This window comes from Pseudorasbora parva, chromosome 3 (assembly GCF_024679245.1).
Source record: "Pseudorasbora parva isolate DD20220531a chromosome 3, ASM2467924v1, whole genome shotgun sequence".
Taxonomy (NCBI): domain Eukaryota; kingdom Metazoa; phylum Chordata; class Actinopteri; order Cypriniformes; family Gobionidae; genus Pseudorasbora; species Pseudorasbora parva.
In genome coordinates this window covers 44,426,398-44,453,834 of record NC_090174.1, presented here as the reverse complement: position 1 = coordinate 44,453,834, position 27,437 = coordinate 44,426,398, and the positions used below count along the sequence as shown (strand labels likewise).

The 27,437-nt window shown below is 37.9% G+C and overlaps 1 protein-coding gene across 4 annotated transcripts; it reads left to right on the top strand.

The window, feature by feature from the left end:
- The first annotated feature begins 6,191 nt into the window (after positions 1 to 6,191).
- zdhhc23a (zinc finger DHHC-type palmitoyltransferase 23a) lies at positions 6,192 to 27,437 on the top strand. 4 transcript variants are annotated; one of them, XM_067439067.1, is made up of 12 exons: positions 6,192 to 6,286; positions 6,369 to 6,641; positions 8,588 to 8,701; positions 8,788 to 9,152; positions 9,420 to 9,549; positions 9,832 to 10,070; positions 13,217 to 13,384; positions 13,493 to 13,760; positions 20,304 to 21,404; positions 22,038 to 22,379; positions 25,032 to 25,120; positions 25,334 to 27,437. In XM_067439067.1, exons 4-9 carry the CDS (start codon positions 9,037 to 9,039, stop codon positions 20,340 to 20,342), a joined length of 960 nt encoding a protein of 319 aa, XP_067295168.1. In that variant the 5' UTR covers positions 6,192 to 6,286; positions 6,369 to 6,641; positions 8,588 to 8,701; positions 8,788 to 9,036; the 3' UTR covers positions 20,343 to 21,404; positions 22,038 to 22,379; positions 25,032 to 25,120; positions 25,334 to 27,437. The 4 variants fall into 4 exon arrangements, with proteins under 4 accessions (XP_067295168.1, XP_067295166.1, XP_067295165.1 ...); XM_067439065.1 differs by lacking the exons at positions 20,304 to 21,404; positions 22,038 to 22,379 and having other exon boundaries at positions 9,420 to 10,070; positions 25,334 to 26,003; XM_067439064.1 differs by lacking the exons at positions 22,038 to 22,379; positions 25,032 to 25,120; positions 25,334 to 27,437 and having other exon boundaries at positions 9,420 to 10,070; positions 20,304 to 21,830.

Genomic DNA, 27,437 nt, shown 5'->3' with positions numbered 1-27,437 from the left:
CAGCACCTGCTGACCACCGGAAGGAAACTTTTAATGGCTGACTTGCAAAAAATGCGCCGGATGAGCAGTAGCACACCTGGGGGATTTCGAATTCTGCTTAAGAAAAGCTAAAGCGAAATGCCGATGTTTCTAGAAAGTCAGTACCAGAGGTGTCATGCCCATTCATATTACTTACTTTAAAAATGTATATTTGGTTGGGATTTTAACCATATAGTAATCTCACACTATAGTGTTAAATGCAGCTAAATGTATCTAACTTTCCAGCAAAAAAACGGTTTGACGGCAACGTCATGTCCCATTTTGGAACTAACTACTACTTTCAACCATGAAGGAACGTGTTGAACGTCTTTTCACTGATCATTAAACGTCCAACTGTTTGCTGGATTTATTTTAAATGTTTTTGTTTTTTTTAAGAGGGAGTTTAATTCATTATACAGAGTCGATGCTTTTTACAACATCAATCTCTCCCCAACAAACCATAGGCTAAATAAAGTAAGAACATAACATTTTAAGTAGCTATTTCAAAATCCAACAAGTAAAGCTGAATTTACCCATTACACAAAAAAGTAAAGGGTCAGAGGGGAAAGGTCATAACTGGTTCCAATTTGAAGTTCAGCACACAGATGGTATGCCTACTAGCCTGACAAGCCAGACACACATCAAGATGTTGGGTCTGGGAACTCACCATCAACAGGGCTCAATCCGAGGGGCGGGATAAACGGTTGTCTATGCTTTCACTTTTGGTGCGCACCCGGGTTTGATTGACGTAAAGAGTTCGGTTCGTTTGGAAGATTTGAGCGCTGTATTCCGAACTCGGGTGCTCACCGCAAAGAGTCCGCTTGAAAAGGTGGTATGGGGTTCGGCCGTTTCATGTGAACTGTGGTACGGTTCGCTGCTGATGTGAACACAGTCGTACTAAATCACGGAAGTGAACCGCTATTAATGATGTATGATTTGATAAAAAATGTGTGTTTTGTGTGCGTTTCATTTACCTGATGAGCGTGACTGATATACTGTAAGCAGAGAGCTGTAGATCTAATTTCTGGTCGTCTTTGCCTTTCTTTAGCCTGACAAGCCACACCCACATCAAGATGTTTGGTTTGGAAACTCACCATAGACAGGGCTCAATCCGAGGGGCGGGATAAACGGTTGTCTTTCAAACTCCCTCTGCACGCGATAGGATAGCGCTACACCAACCAGAGCAACGAAGGTGAAATAGAGCTCGCTGACTGATTAAACATTCCCCGTATCCGGTCGGCTAAATTCCGAACACATCTTCCCTTTTTAAGAATGTCTTCAGTGCCGCTTCTTGTTCTTTTCTCAGAGAAAAGCTTAACTCCAAGTCTTCCAGAGTTGCGGTCAAAGCTGATTCGAAAGACCGCCGCCGTTCGCCAGTTTCTGTTTACTAGAAGCACGCAAACGCAACTCAGCCGTCGCCATTATGGCCCCGCCCGCCGACTCTATACATGATATGATTGGGCCGTCCAGATTTTGAGGAACACAGCTCAGAATGGTATTGAGAGTGCCTAGACGACACTTGCGGGCAAATTAAATTTGCTGCCGCTAGGGTGCGTCTAGATTTCTAGGCTAGTTCTTTAGAACATTTGCCATACATTCGCGGCAGAAAGACGCAAGTACCATAACGTAGCCTACTGGTAGCACAACCAACGGTTCAAAAACAAAAATATAAAAGTGATGGGAACGCTATGCATTTTGCTGCCTTCACGCTTCTGTCGTTACTAAGCAACCAGGTAAACAGCTGCTGCTTTGATGACCCAAATAATATAATATGAACACAGTCCAGCGGGGACAGGGGAGGGGGGAGCAATCAAATTCGGCTTCGGTCCAGGCAATCAAACCAAGTGTGAAAAGCACCCTCAAATTCCCTCTGTACGCAATTGGATAGCGTTAGAACCAACCAGAGCAACGTGAAGGGCAGCTAGTTGATAAATAAACTTTCACCATATCAAGCCGGCAAAACCCAACTTCAGCGCTGGGAAGATTATTTTGTATTTAAACTGGGTCATTAATGTAGGCCTAGTAGTAGTAATGTGAAATTATTTACTTACTATATTTTATTATTTACTTATATAGTATTATTTACTTACTATACTGAGAAAAGACAGAAAATGTATTTTTGTCTCATGGGGGATGAAAGACAACAATTCCCAGAATGCTTTGCTGCCCTTCGAGGCCAATCCCAAAGCCACAGCTACGGAATCACTGATCACTTTCCCACCACGTTCATCTTCATAAAATCCGTTCAGTTAGAGAACAGACACTACAATTAATAAAAACAGAACATGTCTTTTCAATATAATGTGATTTAGCCGCTGAGGGAGTGTCACAGCACAAACGCAGCAGGAGTCAGATTACATTTACCACGGCATATACATTACGCCGCATGTTCAGTCTGCCACGTTTTCAGTTCTGCGTGAAGTTGTCACTGAGGCACCAAAATACTTTTTTCAGGATTTTTGGGAGCAGATTGGAGCTTTAGCTTTAATTTCTACATTTCCATAACTGTTTATTTCACACCAACATAATTCATTGTTCTGCATCTGTGAGAGTGTGAGCTTTTGATGTCACGGCTGTACTTCCTGCTCTCTACGCAGACTCTGTCCCAAGATGTCAGCGCCGTGCAGGCCGTCTGAAAGCTTTAACTCTGTTGAAGCGGAAATGGATGAAGTCGTGGCATCCATATTTTTTTAATGGTCTATGGTTTCTACTGATAGAAAGCCATTTGTTAATCACTGAAGTAAGCCTTTAAGAATGATTTCAGTGCTGATCTTTGTTCTATTCTCAAAGAAAAGCTTAAAGGGGGGGTGAAATGCTGTTTCATGCATGCTGATCTTTTTACACTGTTAAAGACTTGGAATCCCATACTAAACATAGACAAAGTTTCAAAAGTTAAGGTGGACGTTTGATGGGAGTATTTCTTTGTCAAAAATACTACTTCCGGTTAGTCATAAGTTTCGGCAAGTTTTTTGAGATCATGGGTCCCCTTTGACGTTAATGGGGGCGGAATTTCCTTGTATGGGCCTTACGGACAATTCTACCGGAAGCGCGTGAGAGAGAGAGAGGGAGAGAGCGAAAGTAACAGGCTACGCCCATCAAAGCGCTGGCTTGTAGGATGCTGGACAGGTGATGTGCACATAACAATGACATCAAAAAAGTGCGTTTTTGGTTGCCAGACCAAGACAGTCCTGCACAGATTCCCCAAAAACCCAGGGTTAAGGCAACAGTGGATGTAATTTGCTTTTCCGGATCAGCAAGTGAGTTGCGCGAATGTTTATATCTGTTCGCTGCATTTCGGTGCCGACTGTTTCATAAACAAGGCCCAGCTCGACACAGGATTTTCTGATCGCCTAATGCTGAAGGATGGAGCAGTCCCAACGTTAGAACTGCAGGCGGTGAGTGAGACTGCTTCAAATGTCTGTGTTTTTGTCTGTGTTAGCCCAAACATGATCACGTATAGTTAATTGATCAATGGAGCATGCGATGTGTAGTGCGTGTACATTTGTTTAGCTGGCCACTATATGTGTAACTTTATGTTTGTGTATTGTAAAAGCACTCCAAACAACAATACACAAAGAGGGGGGAAATATGTTGAACTAAATAAGCGCGCTTCTTCATTCAAATGCGCTACTATTCCGTGTCTTTCTATGTAAACACTAACTAGCCTGCCGTGCAAAACCAGTCCGCTTACTGTCTACACAAACCACGCGTAAACACACAAACACACGTGCACAACTGCACTTCCCACATGTACACCTTCAAAGACAAAAATACGAAGATATAATTCAAGTATAAATATGTAAATAACACAAGCCGCTAAGCATATTATATAGTTAGTGTATAACTTGTACCACATAGAGACGTCCTGCTCTAGTCGTTTTTGCTGCTGCTCCTGTTCAACTGCAGCCTCTGGGTCTGATTCCGGATCATAGATGTATGGCTGTATCTGATTAAAAGCCATATTTCTATTTTGAATAAAGTTTTTTTCCCGCTGTTAGGGATGACACAGCTTTACGACGCACTCGACTCAACACAATAGCAGCAGCGAGCACACGTCATTATTTAGCTCCGCTCACACGACACGCCCCCACCCGCTCGGCTTTTTCCGGAAAGACTCGGAACAGCGCATCTTTCTTATATAATTATAAAAAAAATAAAGACTTTTCGGAGATATGCAGGATGCAATGCTACTCTGTAGGTACTCAAGATTGACATGACACTGACTGAAACTGAGTGTTTCACCCCCCCTTTAATTCCAGGTCTTCCAGATTCGCAGCCAAAGCGATTAGAAAGACCACCGTTTGCCAGCTTCTTTGTTTGCAAGTATAGCCTACAGCACGCGGAATCTCCGCTCAGCCACGATGTGATTGGCCTGACCAGAGTTTTTTTTTTTCCCAGCTCGCAAGTCTATGGAGAGTTGGTAGACTACACTGGCTGCAAATTAGATTTGCTGCTGCTGGAGTGCATCTAGATTTATAGGCTAATGGTATACACTTTCAAAAAAAATGTTTAAACTTTTATTCTTGTACAAATTTGCTGTCACTAGGGTGGTAGGCCTACCCTTGGGGGGGGGGGGGGGGGGTGAAACACTCAGTTTTAGTCAATCTTGTGTACCTATAGAGTAGTATTGCATCCTTCATATCTCCGAAAAGTCATTAGTTTTATTATATTTGTAAAAGAAACTGTACCGAGTCTTTCCGGAAAAAACCGAGCGCCTGGAGGCGTATCGTGTGGGCGGAGCTAAAGAATGACAAATGTGCAAAGCGGTGACGTCTTCAAGCGTGGAGAAACCCTTGCTATCGAGCTCAGTTTATAGATATGATCCAGAATCTAATCCGGAGGCTGAAATAGAAACAGCGACAGCAGGACATCCGTCTCTGTGGTATGTACTGTATTTAGTGGCCTATCAACATTTGTGTCTTTACTCTCAGTTTATGAGGACATGATTCGGTTTATGGACTATTGTATGCGACCAAACCTTAGTAGCAAGCAAAACGGTTTTGCACATCAGACTAGTGTAACGTTATACATAGAACAGCAATGAAGTCCGTTAGCGCATTTGAATGACGAAGCACGCGATCGTGTCGTTTACTGATGTTTACATACGCGACGATAAGTAACAGCATAGACATTTGAAGCAGTTTTACTCACCGGCTGCTTCCAAAGCAGGACCGAACCTTTATCGCTGGGACGGCTCCGTCAAAAACACACTTCTTGGAGTGTGGAGATCCACTTTGCGATGCGACTGAAGCATTTCTGCGTTCAAATCGGTTCAAATGCAGCGCTGCCTTCCCGGAATGCTGTGCTGAAGCGTTGAAGTCGCTTAATGTCAAAGTGGAGGAATGAAGTGGAGCGCGGCGCGGACTATAACCGACATTAGTGTTCACGGACGACTGGATCTGCAGCTGAGAGAGAGTTTACGGCCGTGCATTTCCTCTCTCACTCTAGTCACGCGCGCGCACACCCTACCGGGAGAAGAGCCCGTACGGCCCATACAAGGACCTTCCGGTCTATTAACGTCAAGCTGAGCCATACTCGAAAAAAACTCTCCGAAACTTGTGAGAAACCGGAAGGAGTATTTTTAACACACAAATACTCCATCAAACGTCCAACATTAGTTTTTGAAACTTTGTCTATGTTTAGGATGGGAATCCAAGTCTTTAACAGTGTAAAAAGCTCAGTATGCATGAAACAGCACCCCCCCCCCCCCCCCCTTTAAGGGTACATTTTTGTCCCTCAAGGAAATCAATGGTAGCCTATAATTGTAGCCCTCCCTAAGAAAGACATTGTATCTCTACTGTAGACCTTTATTTCTAAATAGTAATTGTCATTAAATGACAAGTACTTAATTTTTTTATTATTTACTTACAATATCTCAAAACCTGTCAATAACTAAACAGTTTTGTACTGTAGCCTATTAATTCACAAACACGAGTTAAAACTACGGACAGACAATAGCCTAGAAGAGATACAATTTTAGGTGACAAGGGTACTGTGACCCGGTGTCTGGACCGCTGGTTATGCAAGGTATGCGTGCCAGTAACTTGATTCACGTTGTCGCTGTCACGGTAACACCTGCCAACTTCCTTTCTCAACGCCGCCACCCAACCCTAATCGGTAACAACGCTCTTAAACAGATTCCTCTCACGCGCCTGCTCTCAGAACGTTTGAGAGAGTGGAGAGGGAGCGCGCTGAGTTATCTATCACCGCCTTCCGGACAGTCCTGAGAATCATGAGCTGCAAGGACGCGCCTGTCTGTTTATTGGAGGTATGTTAAGGAATAAACGAATTAGATGTATCTTTAAAAAATATACATATTTTGATAACATTTATAATTGTTTAATGTAAAGACGCGTCTGGACTTGCACCTGTTTTCTCTGACGGGAAATGGTAATCTGACCAATAAAACGGATTAAGGGGGAAACTTCAGTTGGATTTCTATGGATGACATCTTGACATTTCAGGCTAAACTAAAAGAAATGCTGGAGTGACCTGTTATTTCACCAAACTACTACAAGTGCAACTGAAGATCAGCAGAAACTCACTCAGCACAAATAGATGTATAAACTGAAGAACTTCGCGTGGGAAGAATTTCCATCTGTGTTGAGGCTGTTAAACTATAGGTAAACAAATTATGCTTTTAGGTTGAAAAATAAAATTATTGTTAATAGGCTATATATTTTAAGTGGTCTTCAGAAATCTAATAATTCTATAGGGTTAATTTTGAATCACAGCACAATCAAGGGCAAACCTTTTGTTTACTCCAGGGATCAAATGTAATTTAGAACATGTCAAACACATGCTGCTCAATTATTGTCTACGATGGAGAACAGCCTCTCAGGGAAAAGTTTTTTGATGGCCCAATTATATGATCCACATGAGACATCAGATGGCCTTAATTCAAGTTACAAAGAACAGATTTAGATATTAACCCTTTTTTGCATGAATTTGACATGGATTCCCCATATTGTAACCCCCCCTCCCCCCCATTGCTTTTATGAAAAACAGATTTGAATTTGAGTGGACAGTGTGCGTTTTTGGTTTTAACAGAAGAGGTAAACATCATGTGAAAACTTATATATATATATATATATATATATATATATATATATATATATATATATATATATATATATATATATATATATATATATATATATATATAATTGGAGGGAGCATGAGAATTTTCTATCTAGTCTTATCTAGGTATATATAATATGTAGCTTTACCATTACTAGCTGATAATTCTGATTATGTTCAAAATTGACATTTCTACCGTAGCTCTCCTCTCTGAGAATACCTCAGACTGAAATATACATTGATCTGTTGATGTTTTCAGACTGTGGAAAAACTAGAGATCAGGTGTTTTTAATCAAATGAGCAATTTTAGGACTAGAACATTATTCAAGTAAAATGCATAATGTAATCAGATTACTTTTTGATGTAACGAGTAAATTAATGCATTACAAGTATACGTATATTATGTCCCACATTGATGTAACTGCAAATTACATTTTAATAACACAAATAGATTTATTTTCGGCAAAAAAAATAAATGAAGTGTTGAAGCATGATGAAGTGTTTTTAATAACAACAATCAGAGTAATAGTATGAATTGTAGCTGAAATATAGCTAGTGATGCCTGATGTCCAATTTAGTGGACAGATTTCCTCCCAATCTCAAATCAATGCCATCAAAACCCATGTATATGCAAGAAAATGGTTTTAGAATAGCTGCCCATAATAACCACTGTGAAAGGGAAAAATTGTTTCCTGCATTGATACCTAATTATAGACTAGTGCTTATGTTATTGTGTGTCCATTTGTATGTCTGTGCCAGTGTCAGCTCCCATGAGAAATACATGGGTGTTAGACACTGGATTATGTGCTGTTCCTCTGTGGCCTGAAACTAGTTAGTGAGTTAAGGCCACAAGTGTGTAAATTACCTATAAAAATTATTACCACTATGGGGTAGGTTGTTACATATACTAGGGTAAGTTGTAACAGTTGGACAAAATGCACGAAAACTAAGGGTACTCCAAGTGATATGCCACAACAACAGTTTGTTTTAAATGAATGGCTGTAACAATAGAATATGTGTGAATATGGGGAGTGTTTGTGCATATTGTGTGTGTTTATGCATGCATACATGCATTTGTTTGTGCATGCCTGTACATGCACATTTATGTGTGTGTGTGTGTGTGTGTGTGTGTGTGTGTGTGTGTGTGTGTGTGTGTGTGTGTGTGTGTGTGTGTGTGTGTGTGTGTGTGTGTGTGTGAGAGTGAGAGTGGATTAATATAAACATGGGCATTCTGTAGAGTTATTAAAATCACAAAAATGTTCTTAGTTGTATGTAAGTGTTGTTTCAAAACAGTGTTACAACCTACCCCGTATTGGTACAGTGCTTTGAAATTATCAGGAGGTTGATACACCATCCTTTACTAGAGAAACTACATGCTGACCTGATATAACTCATACAACATTATTTACAATGGTAGAAGTACTAAATTAAATATTATCTTGTATTTTTTTAAAACTGTGTTACCTAATAATTAGATTATCTGCTGTAGTTTCAGGAGAGATAGCAACACAGACTGGAAAACCTTCATGTGGGATCGTAAAGGAAGCCAGAGGAATCTGAAACTGTCATATGACTCATATCTTATCCGTGATTCGTTGAATTGGTAGTTACATCTCTCCCCATGTTACAACTATACCCGTTCTCCCCAACAATATTGACAATGACTGATTTTATGTTATTTCTTTCCAGCCAGTTCAACGCATGCTCTTTACATGAAGCTTCTGATGTAAAAAGCAGCAGATGACCAGCAAGAAAGCAGAACAAGAAATCAACATACACTGGTTATGTCTGCTAACAGCTAAAACTACCAACAGCCCTGAATCAACCCAGTCCCAATATGAGTTGACCATTTCCACTTATTTGAATAAATGTGATTTAACGGAATCCTGAAGGAAGCTTGATCTCACAGTGGAAGCAGATTGTCTCTGACATAAAGAGATGAAACGAGAACGTTTTAAGCCCCCGCAACCAGATGACCCTCTGTGCTGCTGTGGAGACATCGACCAGCAAAGAGAGTACTGCTGCTGTGAAGAACTTGATGATGCCTGTGAAAGGTCAGAGGTCAACCATTTAACCATTCATGGCATGCAGAGGAAGTTTGTCCTTGCATTGATTCATATAGGCTTTTTAAAGAGTAATTCACACAGAAATTATTCTAAGAATTAATGTTTAATTTTTATCTGCGGATATCTGCTCTTTTCCATACAACAAAAGTCTGTGAAGGTCTGCAAATGATGACAAACCTTTGATAAATGGGATAATCCATACATTTTTAGTTCAATGAAAAAGTCTGTATTTCCTCTGTCCCCCCTTCTCATTAGGTTACTCAGAGGAGAGCCAGACAAGCCAGACATCTTCTCTCGTTTCATCTCTCGTACGGCTGATCGTTTGGGTTTGCCATGTAGTGCTATAGGACCCCTTCGATTGGAGCTCTCTGTTTTACCCCCCATGGTATTAATTCCTGGCCTGTTGCGAGTAGCGGCAATTAATTGTATTTTGGGAGTTGTAGTCTTAACTGCCCTACCAGGACTGGTGCTTTGGTATTACTATGTGACTCACAAAAGGAAAAGACGCACATTGTTTTTCCTTAGTTTGGCACTTTTCTCCCTTGCCTATATGTACTACCTTTTCCTTACTGAGATCGTTCCCAGAGGAGACGTAAGTAATCTGCAGCTGGTTACTGCGACGACAGGCATGATGTTGACGCTTATCTCCCTTGTGCGCACCAAACAGGGACCAGGCGTTGTCAAATCCCAATCACTAGCTCTGGGAATCCACAGTAGCTCTACAACCAATCAGAACACAGACTTACCCAGAGACTCTGCCCCCTGCAATGGAATCGGCCAATCAAAGGGGGAGAAGGAAGGGAAGAAGACGTTATGCCCTGTGTGCCGTCTGGTACGCCCACCAAGGGCTGGGCACTGCAGGATCTGTGGGGCATGTGTCCTCCGAATGGACCACCACTGTGTTTGGTGGGTTTCTCATTCCTTCTCTGAAAATTGAGTATGAACACTTTATTCTCAATGTGAAGTCAATTATTATTATTAGGAATCATTGAAATATTCTGGAAACTATAGAAAAAGTGTGTGCAGTGCACTATAGGGTCATTTTCTTTCAGTGACAAAATTTGTATCCACTGCGATTCAAAAGTTCTGTTACACTCATCAGGGCTGCGTTTACTTGATAAATAATACAGTAATTGTATTACAATTAATATAACTATTTTCATTTTTGAATATATTTTAAAATTCAATATATTCCTGTGGTGGAAAAGCTGAATTTTCAGCATCATTACCAGTGTTGGGGGTAACGCATTACATGTAACTCAAGTTACGTAATCAGATTACTTTTTTCAAGTAACTAGTAAAGTAACGCATTCCAACAAAATATAGATTTTTTTTTTTACTTTTTCCCATTTATATTTACATGTTGAGAGAGTCATGAGTAAATGCAGAGGCGTTATGTAAACATGATTGTTTTCATCATGTTTACATAATACCCCCCCAACAATGACGTACGACCCGCATTTACTGGGGGATATCCGATTTGACCGCTTACATGGCAGACGCTGCACGCATCCGAATCATATCGGATTTATTACCACATATGAGTGAGGCCTCAATCCGATCTGAGGATATCGGAATTTATGCGTTTTTTTACTGCTTACACGTTCACATGTCATATCCGATCTGTGCCACATGAGAGGAAAAAATCGGAATTGGGTCACTTGAACCATGCAGTGTAAATGGGTAAATGAGCACTGAACTGATTTTATGAAAATGAACGCGGTCGCGGTGGGAAAGTGATCAGTGATTCAGTAATCTAGTAGGTGGCTTTGGGAATGGCCTCGAAGGGCAGCAAAGCATTCTGGGAACTGTTGTCTTTCATCCCCATGAGACAAAAATATGTTTTCTGTCTTTTCTCAGTCTAGAAAGCACTAAATTAAAAAAATAATATCACATTTCTACTACATTAATGACCCAGTTTAAATACAGATTCGTCTTCCCAGCGCTGAAGTACTCCTTTAGGTATTCCTCAAAATGAATAAAATCCAAATTTTATGCAAACTTTTAATAATTAAATATGTTAAAGGTGCACTATACAACTTTTCCGTCCGCTAGAGGGAGCCTGTTCAAAACAAAGGCGTAGTTTGATGGCGCCAAGTTTGAGCGCAGAATCTTGTGACATGTGGTCTTCACCTCACTGCCGGTGGAAAATAGGAGACGGGCAGAAATCATGTTCATGGATGCGATTATTAACGTTACTGTAGTGTGAAGCAGAGCATTTGAGTGTGTTTGAAATGATATTATGACGTCACTTTGTGCGTTACTCAGCGGCTGCAGTGAAACTTTGCTAAAACATTGTTCACATTGCTAAAAATAAAATGCTTATGCCAAATTAAAACCGGAAACCGAGGGTAACACAGACGCAATTGACAGGCGACTCCCTCAGATGCTATGCTCAGACGTCCCCGGTCCTTGGTTAACATATCAATTTTCTCACAATTTACAAGTAGTTTAGTATTGTAATAATTACTCAACTGAACAAAATATATAAAACTGGCCTAGTGTTTTTTTTTAAAGATATTTTACTGCAAAAATACTACATAGTGTACCTTTAAATAAAACAAATATTTGTATGCATTTAATCCCACTTTATTGGCCAGTGTATACTTGCTGCTGACCTTCAATGATTCATTAAATCATACACAAAAATTACTTTAGATTTTTGTGTTTTTATTGAAGAAATTGTTAAAGAATTTGCATCTCCTTCAGCCTAAGGCTTATTGTTTCAATTTGGGTGTGAAAGGGCTTTTACATTTGCCCGAAAAATAGAACTTTTTGTTATAAAACAAAAATAAACAAACAAGTCCAGCCCAGGTGAGAAAAAGTAACGTGACACATTACTTTTCTTATAAAGTTATTTTTTATGGGAGTACCGCAATATTGTAATGCATTACTTTCCCCTACACTGATCATTCAGAAATCATTGCTGATTAACATAAACATTTTTTATCATTGATTGAATACATTTGTGCTGCTTAATTTTTGTGTATTTGTAAATTATTATTTATAATTATATTTAATTATTTATTCATTTTTAAATAAAAATACTATATGTCATAAATAAAAAATCCTGATATATGCTAAATAAAAGCAGAGAGAGAATGATTGAGAGAGCGTAATGTGGCCATCTGCTTTCATTCATGAAGTTCACACTTTAGTTATCTTAGTGTCACGGACTTACTATTTCGATATAATTTTAGATATGTTCATCAAAAATATTACTTCATGCTTGTGCTTGCTGGATAATCAGTTGAAAGAATATATGGTAACATTTTAGTTTAGGGTCCAATTCTCACTATAATCTTGCATATTAGCATGCATTTTACTAGGGTATTGTCTGTTTATATTAGTATTAATGCCTTATTAATATTAATGCCTTATTCTGCATAATCATATTCTACATTTTTAATTATACCCAATACCTAAACATAACAACTACCTTACTAGCTAATAAGCAGTAATACGAAGTTTATGGAAGCAAAAGTCTTGGACTTTGGTGAGAATTGGACCCTAATCTAAAGTGTGACTGAATATGTTATTTCAAATATTCATTTTCATGTCATTATTTGTGCCTTTACAATTTTGGCTCCTTATAGAAATAGTTGAAGAATCCAAAATTAACTGTTGGTCATCTTCACCCCCTTAGTATTCTCATGTTGGTTATTTGATTCTTTTTTGATCTTTTCTCAATTGTAAGCATGTGTACACTACCCCATCACACACATATGTTCAAGCTGATTCCCAAAAGACGTCACTGGAGCAGGGCAGGCTGGAGAGACATGTGCAAAGGCCACAGGAACGCAGCTTTCAGCACAGTAAAGGGAGATCTCGCCATGCAGGCCAATCTGTCTCTGTGCTGCTTCAACACACACAGGCACAAATAAAAACAGGAACATGCTATAAACAACGTAATTCATTATTAATTAAAGCCACGTTTGAGAGAGAAAAGTGTGTAACTGCTCTTGACTTGGCTTTTTGGTATTAATATGTCTATGTGTGTTTACATGACTACTTACTTTTTGTGTCTTTGTGTGTGTGACTCTCCATGACAGGATAAACAGCTGTGTAGGCCAGGCCAATCACAGGCAGTTCATTTTGACACTTCTTCTCTTCCTACTGACTTCCTTCTACGGGATAAGTTTGGTGTTACGGAGTATATGTCCACGACAGAGTCTATTCACAGCCATGTTATACTGCCCCGGAGTTTACAACCAATACAGGTACACCGTCCACTACTTTTGTTTTTTTTTATGTTTAATAAAAATATGCACATACGCAGCATAATATAACACATTTGTGTGTGTTTGTGTGTGTATGTGTATGTGTAGCACAGCGCTGTGCTTCACATGTGTGTGGTACAGCGTTATCATAACAGGTGGTCTGCTCCACCTGTTCATCCTTCAGATTATCAATGTCAGTTACAACGTAACAGAACGCGAGGCTCAGATTGCTTTGCGCAACAAAACCGGCAGACGGCGCTATTGTGGCCTGGTTGTGGAGACTGGTGTCTATTCACGAGGCTTCCTCCAGAACTGGATTCAGTTCCTCACAATGAACACGGATGAGAACGCATCCCCCTTCAGCTTCACAGACATGGTATGACATAATGGACTACAGACAAGATAGATGCTGATAATAGATGCTACATAATGATATATGCTGAACAAAACTGTGATTAGGCCTAAAAATTTGGTTGACACATTTACCTTGTTTGCATCAGGCAGAACGGTAGTATTGTTAATTATGGAACTGGCAAGCAGGAACTTCTAGGCAGTCAGTTTAAATTGATGAAAACAATCCTTGTGATCTTGGTATTTTTTGTGGATTTGTATTCCAGTTGTCAGGTACACTGATGAGCCAAAACATTATGACCAGTAAAGTGAATATTGTTGACCAACATATAGCAAGGCCATATATTAAATGGGTGGTTGCATGCAATTTCACTTTTTTTAACTTTAGTTAGTGTGTAATGTTGCTGCTTGAGCATAAACAGTATCTGCAAAGTTACAGCGCTGAAAGTTCAATGCAAACGGAGATATTGTCTTTTAAAGTTATGGAAGTTTATTGCCTAATACGGACGGTTTGGACTACAACGAGCTTCTTCCCGGTTTGATGACATCATAAACCCTTGCTGGTCACCACAGATGTGACTTCTGCCCATAATGGTACGGCGCATGGTGTTTCTGGACAACCTGTGCTTGGCCCTTCAGTCAATAAAAATACATGAAACTACATTTGGCCATCTAACCAATCTAAGACCATTGTGTTTTTCGGAGGGATGGGCTTCACAGAAGCGGGAAGCAAACGAGCCGTTCAAAGAACAGTGGAGACAGCGGTGTGGAATAAAGGTCAAATGTAAGAAAAATACGGCATTTAAAAAAAAAAGAAGTATTAAGACATGTTATACTGCGCCCCATAAACACAACCAAGCCTAGAAAAAAAACACAGAACCACTCGTCTGGGTAGATTAGATGGTAAGCAAACAATCAATTCTCATAATTAACGTGTTGGATGCAGAAGAAATGGGCAGGAAAAAAGATCTGAGTGACTTTGATAAGGGCCAAATTGTTTTGGCAAAGCGACTAGTTCCAACTATCTCTGAAACAGCAAGGACTCTGCTCCTGGTCAGCAGTGGTGAATTTATCAACAGTGGTCACAGGAGAGGCAAACTGACGACAGGGTGTTGGGCGCTCAATGCTCATTGATGCACTAGGGCAACGATGGCTATTCCGTCTGGTCCGAGCCAACAGAGTCAACTGTGGCACAAGTCACACCAAATTTGAATGATTATGGGAGGAATGTGTCACAACACGCATAACCACAGACAAATCAGAGTCTATAGCCCCTTTCACACTGCACGTCGGACCCGCAATATTCCCGGAACATTGCCGGGTCGCCTTCTGTGTGAAAGCAACCACGTCCCGGAATTGATTATCAAATTGAACCCGGGTTGGGACCTAGTAACATTGCGGGATTCGACCCGGGACGAGCGCTGTGTAAACAAAAGCCAAAACTAATGCCGCAACGTGTACGTAGTTATCGTGCGACTCCTAGAGCTTGTTTTTTCAGTAATACAACTCTGCAGTGCCAGAAGAGCTAGTCGGTGTTTTAATCGCAGAGAGTGTTCGTATACAAAAGAAACTAAAATTAAACAAGCAGAAATGTGTGCAAACTGGACACAAGTTGAGACCACGGAGCTCCTTACTATCCGCGCTGAAGCTGAGATCGCTCGCCGTTATACGTCACATCCGGATGTCACGTGTCAACTCGTTCCGGGACCGTTACGGGTTGTGTGTGAAAGCGCACATATTACGGTATTTCGCTGGCTGTGTGAATGGACCAAATCTAGCATCCCGGGAACAAATGCCGGGTCGCATTATCCGTGTATTTGCCGGAATCGCAGTGTGAAAGGGGCTTATGATGACACCTGTCCACCATCGAAGGTGCCTACAATCGTCAGAACTGGACCTTGGTGAAGTGGAAGAAGGTCACCTGGTCAATGAGTCCCGTTTTCTTTTACATCACGTGGATGGCTGTGTATGTATGCACCGTTAACCTGGGGAAGTAATGGCACCAGGATGCACTCTGGGCTGACGGCAAGCCAATGGAGGGAGTCTAATGCTCCGGGTAATGTTCTGCTGGGAAACACTGGATCCGGCCATTCATGTAAACATCAATTCATCACATGCCGCCTATACCTAAACATTGTTGCAGATCAGGTAAACCCATTCATGACAATAGTGTTCCCCAGAGGAAGTGGCCTCTTTCAACAGAATAATGTACCCTGCCACTCTGCACACATTGTTCAGTAATGAGCACAATAGAGAGTTCTAAATGTTGCTCCAGCCTCCAAATGGTTGAACACACTGTAGGCCTCAACCCATGACACAAACTAACAATATATTATTTTTATGAAGTCAGCAAATAGAAAAACAAGTCCTATAACAGTAAACACAATGTATTAATATGTGATACATGCTGGGATATCACAAACACTTTACATTTAAGCAATAAGAAGTTATTTGTTCTTTAGTTGGGACAACATTTGGGGGAATTCTGTTGGTCTGACATGGGTTTTTATGCAGTTTTTATGTACAGTCCCTGACAAAAGTCTTGTCGCTTATCTATTTTCTAGAAATACCTGATATTAACCTGACTTTTAATTAATTAATTGGTGTTAGAAATAGCTCATATGAAAAGCTAAAACCCTCCCAAATGATGTTTAATGTAAAAAATATTTATCATTTAATCAAGACAGAAAGGTCAAATTTTGGCAAGACAAAAGTTTTGTCGCCTATACAGAAATTGAACAAATTTACTGCAAATACAAAAATATGTCAGCAAATTAAGTTGTGGTGCTGTGAGATTGAAATTTAATATCTTGTATGACTTCCATGAGCTTGAAGGACTGCATCCATGCGGTTTGGCAAGGATTCATACAATTTATTGATGAAGTCATCAGGAATAGCTAAGAAAGCAGTCTTGCATGCCTCCCAGAGTTCATCAATATTCTTTGGTTTCGTCTTCCATGCGTCCTCTTTCATCCTACCCCACATATGCTCAATGATGTCCATGTCTGGTGACTGGGCTGGCCAATCCTGGAGCATCTTGATCTTCTTCGCCTTGAGGAACTTTGATGTGGAGATGGAAGTATGCGATGGAGCACCGTCCTGCTCCAGAATTTGGCCTCTTTTATGGTTGGCAATATAAGAGGTAGCTAAGATTTCTATTAGATTAGACTATTGAGGTATTTTAGACTATTGATGTTGCCTTCCACCCTGCAGATCTCTCGCACACACCCATACTGGATGTAACCCCAGACCATGATTTTTCCGCCACCAAACTTCACTGTTTTCTGGGTGAATCTCGGATCCATTCGGGCACCAGTAGGTCTCCTGCAATATTTGCGGCAACTGTGGTGTAATTCAACAGAAAATTCATCTGAAAAATCCACCTTCTGCCACTTTTCCAGCGTCCATCCTTTTAGCAGGCTGTGGGCCTTGGCAAATGCCACACGGTTTTTCAATTGTCTTTTGTTTAGTGCTGGCTACTGGGCACTGATTCGACCATGGAGGCCATTTCGAGACAGAATCCGACAAACTGTTCTGGTTGACACAGGGACTTCAGGTGACCAGGTCTCGTGGAGCTCTGCTGCAGTGAAAAATGGGCTGGCCTTGGATTTTCAAGCCAACAAACGGTCCTCTCGAGCAGTTGTCTTGTGGGGTCTGCCTGACCTGGGCTTGTCAAAAACGTCTCCAGTCTCTTCAAATCTTTTTTTTTATCCTCTGTACTTGACGCTGAGACACATTGAAGGTGTCTGCCACATCAGCAGTGGATCTGGTCTTTAGCCTCTTGATAATAAACTTTAGTCTCAGGGTGAATCTTAGGCATGTTTGCAGAGGTCTAGTTGCAGTTGATGTGAAGGTCTAGTGTACTGGGGTTCTTTTTATACACACTTGAGACCTAATTGATCCATTATTAGTCACAGGTGAAGCTCATATGACAAGGTGACAACACTTATGTCTTTGCAAAAATTGACTCAATGGGCTTTACCAAGCTGTGAATATTAGGATACTTTTTGAAAGTTTAGTTTTTCACTGAAACATTATCACAAAAGCTGGTGGGATTAAAATCAGCCATTTCTTGTAAAAAAAAAAATCTTGATTAGAAATATATTTCAGCGGCACTTTAGGTCAATTTGTACACAAGCGACAAGACTTTTGTCAGGGACTGTAGTAGAAAATAGCATTTCTTTGTATTTGAAACTCAAATGGTTTTGTAAACTGGAAAATATGCAGTTGCTTTTTTAAGGGTGCAGATCGCAATCGAATAGAACATCTGTGGGATGTGCCGGAGGAATAAGTTCGATCCACGCGGCTTCACCTCGCAACCTACAATGCTTGAAGGATCTGCTGTCTTGGTGCCAGATATCACAGGACACCTTCAGGGGTCTTGTAGAGTCCATGCCTCGGTGGGTCAGTACTGGCAGCACATGGAGGACCAACAGCACTGTAAAATGTAATAAGTTGACTTTACTTAGAAAAAGTGAGGAAACCGATAGCCTTAAAATTTTCAAGTAAAGTATTATTTTTTTGTTGGCAAAACTTAACAAAATGTGTACAGAAAACTTGTTAATAAAGTATACTTAACTCAAAATTATTAATTGTGTTAACTTGTTATTAGTGCTCACATTACTAGGAAAATATTGAGAAACCGATTGCCTTAAAATTCTCACGCAAGCTGAACTAAAAAAAAACAACTGAACTCCATTCAACACTTATTTATTTCTTAATCGGTTTCCACGTTTTCTTCAAGTAAAGTGAACATATTTTTAGTAGTTCACCATAAATGCACTTCAATTCATGTAAGCTAAATTAATTATCAAGTTGTTCTTACTTAAACCATTCGAGTTGTGTCGACATAATTCTATCTGTGAGCTGAGGAAGTGTAGTCCCAGAATGCATTGCAACACAAATAAATTAATCGCAGGGCAATTGTAACTCTGTTTTATTATTTTTGGCTCTATTTTACCATTTTATTTGCTGTCTTTTGTCAGTATAACCCCAATAATGACAGCAAATGAACTTGTAATGGTCTTATTAAGTGTAAAAAAATATATAGAGGCATTATATCAACACAATTAAAAATGTGTCATAAGTGTTAGCAATAAAATGTTAAAAGATCATTTTAACATTAAAATTAACGTTTAACGTTGTTTATTTATCAGGGACAATGTACAAAATACATGAATCTTACGAGAATATGTTTTGTACCAGAATTTGCTAATGCTAGTCTCCATCTGCATATGCCTGTAGATATATTTATATATGTGTACACACATGCACGCACGCACACACACGCACACGCACACGCACACGCACACGCACACGCACACACTTATCACTTCCCTTTCTTTGAAATCAGATAGCTGTGATTTCGTGTTGCACCGCTGCATCAATAGGAAGAGACTTACAGTAATATCAATTAAGTTCCAAGTGCCCAACCAAAGGGAACACTGATCACCATAATGGTGAGAAATTTTAGAAAATCAACATAAATTTATGAAGTCAGCTTATGTGACCCTCTCCTAAAATATTTAGTTGTATTTTAAATGATATGCAAGATGACTCGATGAGTGAATGCAACTAGAAGAACGATGACTGCAGAAGTGGAGGAAATGAGTGAAAAGTTTATTAAGAATTGCCCCCCCCCCCCCCCCCCCAACCTTTTGGCTGCCCACTGTTTTTTTTTTCTTTGGCAAAATGGTACTCAAACCAGTCCAGTAATGTTTACTTGGGTTTTCTGAGTAACAAATGCATTAGCATGCAACAAATGCATTAGCATGCAAATAGTTCAGATAACAATTTTTTTAAAGTAAGTTCAACAAAGTATTGGACATTAAGTAAAGTTAATTAAAAAGTCTAAGTAAGAACAACTATTGGATTTTACAGTGAGCATCGCAGGCATAATGTTTTGGCTCATCAGAGTATATAGGCATATTGAGTTAGGTTCAAATGCAACCTCGGTTTGCAAATATAATTAAATTTTGCCCATAAAGGCTGTAACTTTATATAGCTTAAAAAATCTATGAATGCATCGAACAGGTAACTATGTGATTATCATTGTAGGAAATCAAGTGTGTGTTTTGATGACAAGTGAAATATTAGTAGTATAAGTTGTATCTGATGGTCAAAGTCTAGAAAATAAATGTCAAAACCTGAAATATCCCTGTGTTATTGTATTTTAGAAATGTATATTAGATATTTATAAATATTTGTAAGTATTATATTTAAAATATGATAATTCACCCAAAATTAAAAGTTCTTTCTTTCTTTCTTTCTTTCTTTCTTTCTTTCTTTCTTTCTTTCTTTCTTTCTTTCTTTCTTTCTTTCTTTCTTTCTTTCTTTCTTTCTTTCTTTCTTTCTTTCTTTCTTTCTTTCTTTCTTTCTTTCTTTCTTTCTTTCTTGATACTTTGACAAATGTCTGTGGGGTTTGTCCATACAGTGGTGATATACAATGTACTCTCATGTTGTTCCAAACTGATTTTGCCCATCCAGTGAAAGTCAGTGGGGCCCTTTTTTTTATTTTTTTTATTTTTTTTTTTTTTTTTGACCCCATGGACTCTTTTGTCTTTCACAGAAGACCAATGAACATCAGAAAGGTTCAAAACAACATTAGACACCATCATCTGGACAAAACTAACTTTAAAAAAATGAATTACAATAAAGTATGTTCTTTTGTGTTCAAGAACACCTGGTTGGATATGAGGGTGATTAAATTATTTTTTGGAGTGAACTATCCCTTTGAAAAAAACAAAAAGACAGAACACAGAATTATCAACCTGCCAAATGCTAAAAAAACCAAATACAGACATTTTTTATTTTTTACACAAAATGTATAATCCTTGTAATGTATGCAGCTATTTTTACTGTGCTCTCTCAGGACAAATGATGTTGTACACCTTTCTCTAATGACATATTTCTGTTAAACTGAGGTGTACTTTACTGTTCTTTATTGTCATCTATATTAAATGAACGATTATACATAATTAAGTATATGTAAAAATAAAGATAATGTGTTTAAATGATTTAGTTATTTACAGTTCATAGACAGCCTCTCACTATAGTATGAGACATGGGTTGTGTTGATTATGCTGCAACGGTCATGAGTGACCTATATGAAGCGGGGAGAGGCAGGAAGTGGTTTTAGCAGTGCTGGGCTAATTGCCTCTGTGCAAAAACAGGGTATTATGACATCAAGGCAGAGAAAACACGAGTGCTTTAGACAGCCTCCTAAAAATATGCAAAATGAAGTGAAAATACACTATAAGACTACAATTATTATTATTATTTTTTATAAAGATTGATATGAACAATGTACAGTTTGACTTTTTAAAACAAATTGCAGTGAGCAGAGCATCAATTATTGAAATTTCCCTTAAAAACCATATCGAATTAAGTAATTTAAAACCATACAACTTAAGTAATTCTTAAGTACAATAATATCTCTATTATAAAGTTTTTGGATGTACTTCTTTACAGGAAGTAAAACTCCTGCCCCCACTTTTTGGGCTATAGCCACCAGAGTTGCCTTTGTGGTTACTTTCTGTTTGTGCTGAAAAATACGTTAGACAACATCATACATCCAGCGTAGCGCAAGACACCATGAGGATCGGACACACAAACCCATCTCCATTATCTGAACAACAGTTGTTGATACTCTTCATAACCCTTATAACAGGTATGTGAGAGATGTGACTGACACACACACACACACACCTTATACCTTTATTATTATTTTTTTGTGATTTCTGTGCTGCATTTATTTGATCACAAATATTGTAAAACATATTGTATAATATGTCATTGATTTGGTGCTCAAGAAACATTTTATATTATTATCAATGTTAAAAATTGTGTTGTGCCACTCAATATTTTTGTGGAAATCATGATACACTTTCCCCCCTGATGAATAGAAAGTTTAAAAGTTTAATATTCTTTCAAAAAAAAAAAAAAATTACGCTTTAAACTTTTGAACAGCCGCGTATTAATCTTGTGAAATACAATGAAATATTTCAGTAAAATAACTCAACTAGTAAATTAAAAGAAGGGAACTGAGGCAGTTAGATACAGGAAGAGAAAGTAAATATCGGTTCACAAGCAAAGAACAGAGCTTGATTTTTTTTTTATACACCTGATTGACTGGGTGTACTATTTTATAAATTGTAATAAAAAAAAACTGATTTACTGATCATAAGCTGATAAATGATGATGTTCAGATGCTGGTCTGAAAAATGTTTGTTTGTGCCATTACACATTTCTTTATTTCTCTTATTGCTCTTAATTTTATTCAATCTCTTGTTGTTTTTTCTAGGGGCCTTTACAGATGAAGATGTGATTGAAGCTCCTTTGGGTGGGAGTGCAACTTTTTACTTTAAGGTTACAGAAGACATGGCTTTAAGCCTTGCTGAACTGGGCAGGTGCCCAGATCAGAGGGTTTTTGTGTTCAGCCCCAGTCTTGGACTCACTATAGATGACCAGAGCTATGCTGGTCGTCTTTTTGCAAAATCAAACCACAGCGTTATACTGGAAAAATTACAAGACAGCGACTTTGTGACTTACTGCTATAAACTCAGCACTTTCCCGCAAGGGAGTCTTCAAGGACAAATTAATCTAGTGAAAATGACAGAAAACGGTATAGACGGTACAGAAAACGGTAAGAATAATTACCTCAAGTCCTCAACATAATATAAGGCATGCGGTTTGTCAGTAAGCTAAAATTAATCACATTTCTAATTATACATAACAATTTTATTTATAGCCATGGCTATGTACCATGTTCTCAATATCTGACTATTATTTAACACTCAAGATGAGGCACAGAACATGCATATAGTTGTACACAATCGTGTGTTGTGTTCCACTGCACTTATTATATTAAAACTGACTACTAGTAAAGAATAAGCTAATAGTAACACTCGTTGTTTCTTTGCTTAAAAACAAGAACATAAAAATATGTATAAACCTAAAACTCATACATCCAATACACTGTAAAAAAGAAAAGAAAAAAAACCCCAACACATCACATCTCAATTTTTCAGTTGGCCAAACTGAAATTTATTCACAGAAATTAAATTTGGCCAACAGAAAAATTTAGATGTGATCAGTCACTAGAACATTTTCAATTGGAGACCTGATTTTTTTTTTTTACAGTGCACAAAGAAGTGAAATATATATTCACGGTAACAAATAAAAACAGAAAATGTACTGGTAATTTTCTGCCAGTACATTATCCAGTAATTTTATGGAAATACTAATGCAACGTGTAATTCAAAATACAGGTAAAACACCTGTAAAAAAAAAACAACAATACGGAAAATTCCTTCATATTTATACAGTACATTGTGCCCTATTTTTACTGACTTTTTTTTACAGTGTTGTATTACTAAGCACAAGACAAAGGAGTACACTGTAAAAAAAAACTACAAAAAAAAGGCTCCAATCGAAAATTGTCAGGTGACTGATCACATCTAAATTTTTCAGTTTGCCGAATTTAAATTCTGTGAATTGATGCAATTTAATTTACAGAAATTCAATTCGGCCAACTGAAACATTTTGATGTGATCAGTCACTTGAAAATTTTCAATTGAAGACCTGCATTTTTTTTTACAGTTTAAGAGCAAACACTGAGGAGCTTATTGGAGAATAACATAACCACCACGCAATACACTGACAGTACAGAACAATGAAGCACAGGAAACTGAGGGCATACACATGGGAATCTAACCAGCAAGCAATAGCCATGATCACTTCATCACCTTGGTTAACTATAGACCCAATATTGTCCGGCTATGGGTAACCCACTTTAACCAAAATAACCTTGAATTTGGTTACATGTCGTTTTTGCCAAAGGTGCGCGTTGTATGATATTCCATCATGTAAGAAAAGTCAAATGTGATTACAAGGTGTTTGGTTTCCTTTCTCTGACATATTCATGTTTTAAATGACTATACTTGGCCTATAGTTAGATGTCTATAGAATTTTCCCTGAAAGCCCACATTTTGCATTGTTTTGGCCTAAATATCAGGGCTGTGTTTTGGACGACTATTAGACTAGACTATACAGATGTCGTTTAAGCGTAAAATTGTTTACTGGATAACTAACAGAAACAGAAGCAGGTGTGTAATGTATCACTATCAACCAAACTGTGGCTGGAAAACAAGAACAAAGGAAAGAGTACCAGAAGTACAACTAAACCAAAACAGAGTACACATTACAGATACACTGTAAAATATTGTAATTTTAATTGCAAAAGACAAAATGTGACAGCAAAAATCTGTTAAACCTGTTAGTAGGGATAGTTCACCAAAAATGAAAATTCTGTGATAATTACTCGTCAATTACTTGTCATTTAAAATCCCAAGACCTTTGTTCATCTTCAGAACACAAATGAAGATATTTTTGATCAAATCTGAGAGCTCTCTTACCTCACCATAGACAGCAACTGAATTACCATTTTCAAGGCCCAGAAAGGTTCAAATCTCCATGTGACTCTAGTGGTTCAACCATACATTTTATGAAGACATTTTACAAAAATAACAATTTTTTTCAAAAACTTCTTCTTGTCTGTGTCAGTCGTGTCAGTCGCTGTTGACAGTGCAGCACTTCCAGAACTATGCAAGAATGCCGGCTTGGTTTTTAATTTGGAATAATTATGTTTCTTATAGTTTTCTTACATGTTTTATGTATAATTATATTTTTTGTATTAATTATGTACATTAGGGTTTCATGTTACAGCTTATGTTATTAATGTTTATTGTATTATTTTAGTGCCGTGTGTTACCATGATCTGTGTGCAAATTCCATTTACGAGTATTTACATCAGCTTGTGGAAAAGATACTTATAATGATTCTACATCTATATTTATAATGTAGTTTTCACCTGTGTTATTCTGGTGGATGTCATATGTTAAAGTTAGGTTACAAAACAGATTTTAGTAATAGCCTTGCTAATTCAGCAAAAAAAGAAAAGAAAAACAACAACAAAAAAAGGCCTGTTGGATTAACCGATTTGTAAAGTTGTAAAATGTAAGGGTTGCTCTGTAAATATGTTTATAGCATATACAAAATGATTCTGGCAACAAAAACTGCCTAGTTTAATTTTGTAAAATGAACGGGACTTAAAAAAACTAAAACAAAGTAGAGTAGCTAAGATCTGTGAATGTGTATTTGAAAATGTGTTTTTGCATATTCTCATAGTTTAACTTTGTTGTAACTATATCATTTGAATTTAGATTTAATGGTTTGTTTATGCATAGGCCTGGATTTGCACTAATCAGAAGCATAATGAAAAATGTTTTTCTCTCAGGTCTCCCCATCACAGTGTTAATCTCGGTGGGATGTGGCATGGGTTTAATAGCCCTGTGTGGAATCATCGCTGGAGTGGTTTGCTATAAGGTAATAACCTCCAACTCTTCCACATTCTAAAGGGAAACAAGAAGAATAAAAAAAGAAAGTGAATGATTTACGATGAAATTAGTTTAGCAAATTTTTCATGAATAATGTAGAATGTGAGTGCCACCCTCTTAAAAAGACCTGGAAGGTCTTCTATAAGTGTGTCAGATGGTAAAGTCAGATTTCATACATCTCGACCAATGTCTCTTCCACCAGAAGAGGAGAAGTTACCTAGCGATGGATCCCAGCGGTCAGACCTCTGTGCAGTCGAAAGATCACACCAAAGAGCACTCGCACACAGAGAGAGGAAGAGTTGCAGGATGATGACCACAATTATCTGAATTTGTTTTAATTAAATATATCTATAATTATATATCAATGGATTTACTGTAAATTCTAATAAATTGCCTGCTTAAGAATCACAGAAATATCCCATGGAGAAAATAAGGTTTGTGGACTAGCACATGCACTTATGAACTTTAAAACTTTTCTTTCTAGCTTTTAAGATGACTTTAGTTCATTTTTATATAACATTTGTAATATATGCTTTCTGTGTCTGTGGCAATAAATGTTTTGTAATTTTATGTTCTTTGCTCTTTTGTTGCTTTATGTTTTTTTTTCCCCATCATGATAACAAAATGTGGACTCGGGAGGAAAGAAATTATGAAAAAAAAAATATTAGAATGAGATGACAATAAGATGTTTACTGGCCTTTCTGTTTTGGCCATTGATCTGGACTCAAGTTTGATTAATAATAGCACAAAAAAGTCAATCAAAAGCAAGTTTATGAGTTGTAATTGTGATTAAAGTCTTCTATGTTAGTCTGAAGTGTTAGGGTAATAATAAATGTAAACTGCATAAGTCAAAAGTGCAAAGAAATCACCTTAATTCATCCTACCAACTTGCATTACCCTTGTTGTGCAGATGGTGGCAGTATATTAAGTCAAGTGCATTGCATAAAAACTAAAAAACTAAATAACTAAATGTTACCACTATAAGAGAATTATTAACACTAATGTGATTAATAACTTAGTAAAAGTATGTTTTTTATTTTTTGTGATAAGAAATTGCATTAGTTACATGTGGCACATTTTATTCGGTTTTGATGACCACAAGAAAAGTAACTTCCTGACTTCTGAGTGATCTTATTATAAACTGTTAATCGGCAGGAGGAGCAGAATTTGAGGAGCACATTAGAGGAGCACATTTGAAGTCTGATTTCCACTCTGTATGATCATTTGTTCTGAAACCTTTCAAGTACTGATGATCTCATTTACTGATTGACCTGTTTAATCATGCAGTCACACAACGCACTCATCAACATCTACCACAGGTAACACGTCACATGTCACTGCTTCCTATTCAGAGATGACAAGATAACAAATAAAGAGGTTCTGTACAATGCCACACACTCTTAGAAGAAAAGGTTATATCGGAATTACCCCTAAAAGGTTCGTTGGAGTTGAGTATAGGCTACTGACAAGAAAGTACCCTTTTGGCACTAAAAAAAGGTTCTATATAGAACACTGCAAAAAATGCATTTCTTGCAGTATTTTTGTCTTGTTTCTGGTCTAAATATCTAAAAAAAATTCTTACAATTACTAGATAAGTAAAAGACTATTGTCTTGTATTGTCTGTAAATTCATGAAACTTTCTACAGATGTTCCTGTATGGAGATTAAGTATAGCCTAATAATATTCAGTGAATGTTCTAGACGTTAAGAGCAAAAAAAAGGTTTAAACTTTTAATCAGTAGTAATTTAATATGTATGCCAATTATGTCATATCATATGTGCAAGACTGCGACTGAAAGAGATAAAGCTTAGATAATGCTGTGCATAAGTGCTGTGGCTGCTAACATTTTAAGAATCATTTACAAGCCACTGATAGTGTTTCCAAACGCTTACTTAGTGAACTTTAGGTGTTTTCACTTTGATATTTTATGTCTGAGCATGTTGGATTTTTCAGACACGCTTCTCTGACAAGCACAAAGAAATGAAAAAGTGCAAATCATTTTGATTAAACAGCAATCAAAACAATTAATTACAATTTAATTGTAAATAACGATTTTTAAAAATGACGAACAGAGACAAAGTGTCTTTGTTTTCGGATATAACTTTTAATCTGGTTAGTTTAAGCATCACTGTATTCCAGTGATGAGTTCTCGGTCTTGTGATGCTGGATCACATGAATGGATGAGATTCTTGCTTCACATGATTGGCTGTTAACACTTGGCTTATCATCACCCTCAGCCAATGAGAGGCCGCCTCTATGTTCAGTCACGCTTTAAAAGCGGCTCAGTTGTAAACAATGATTGTCAA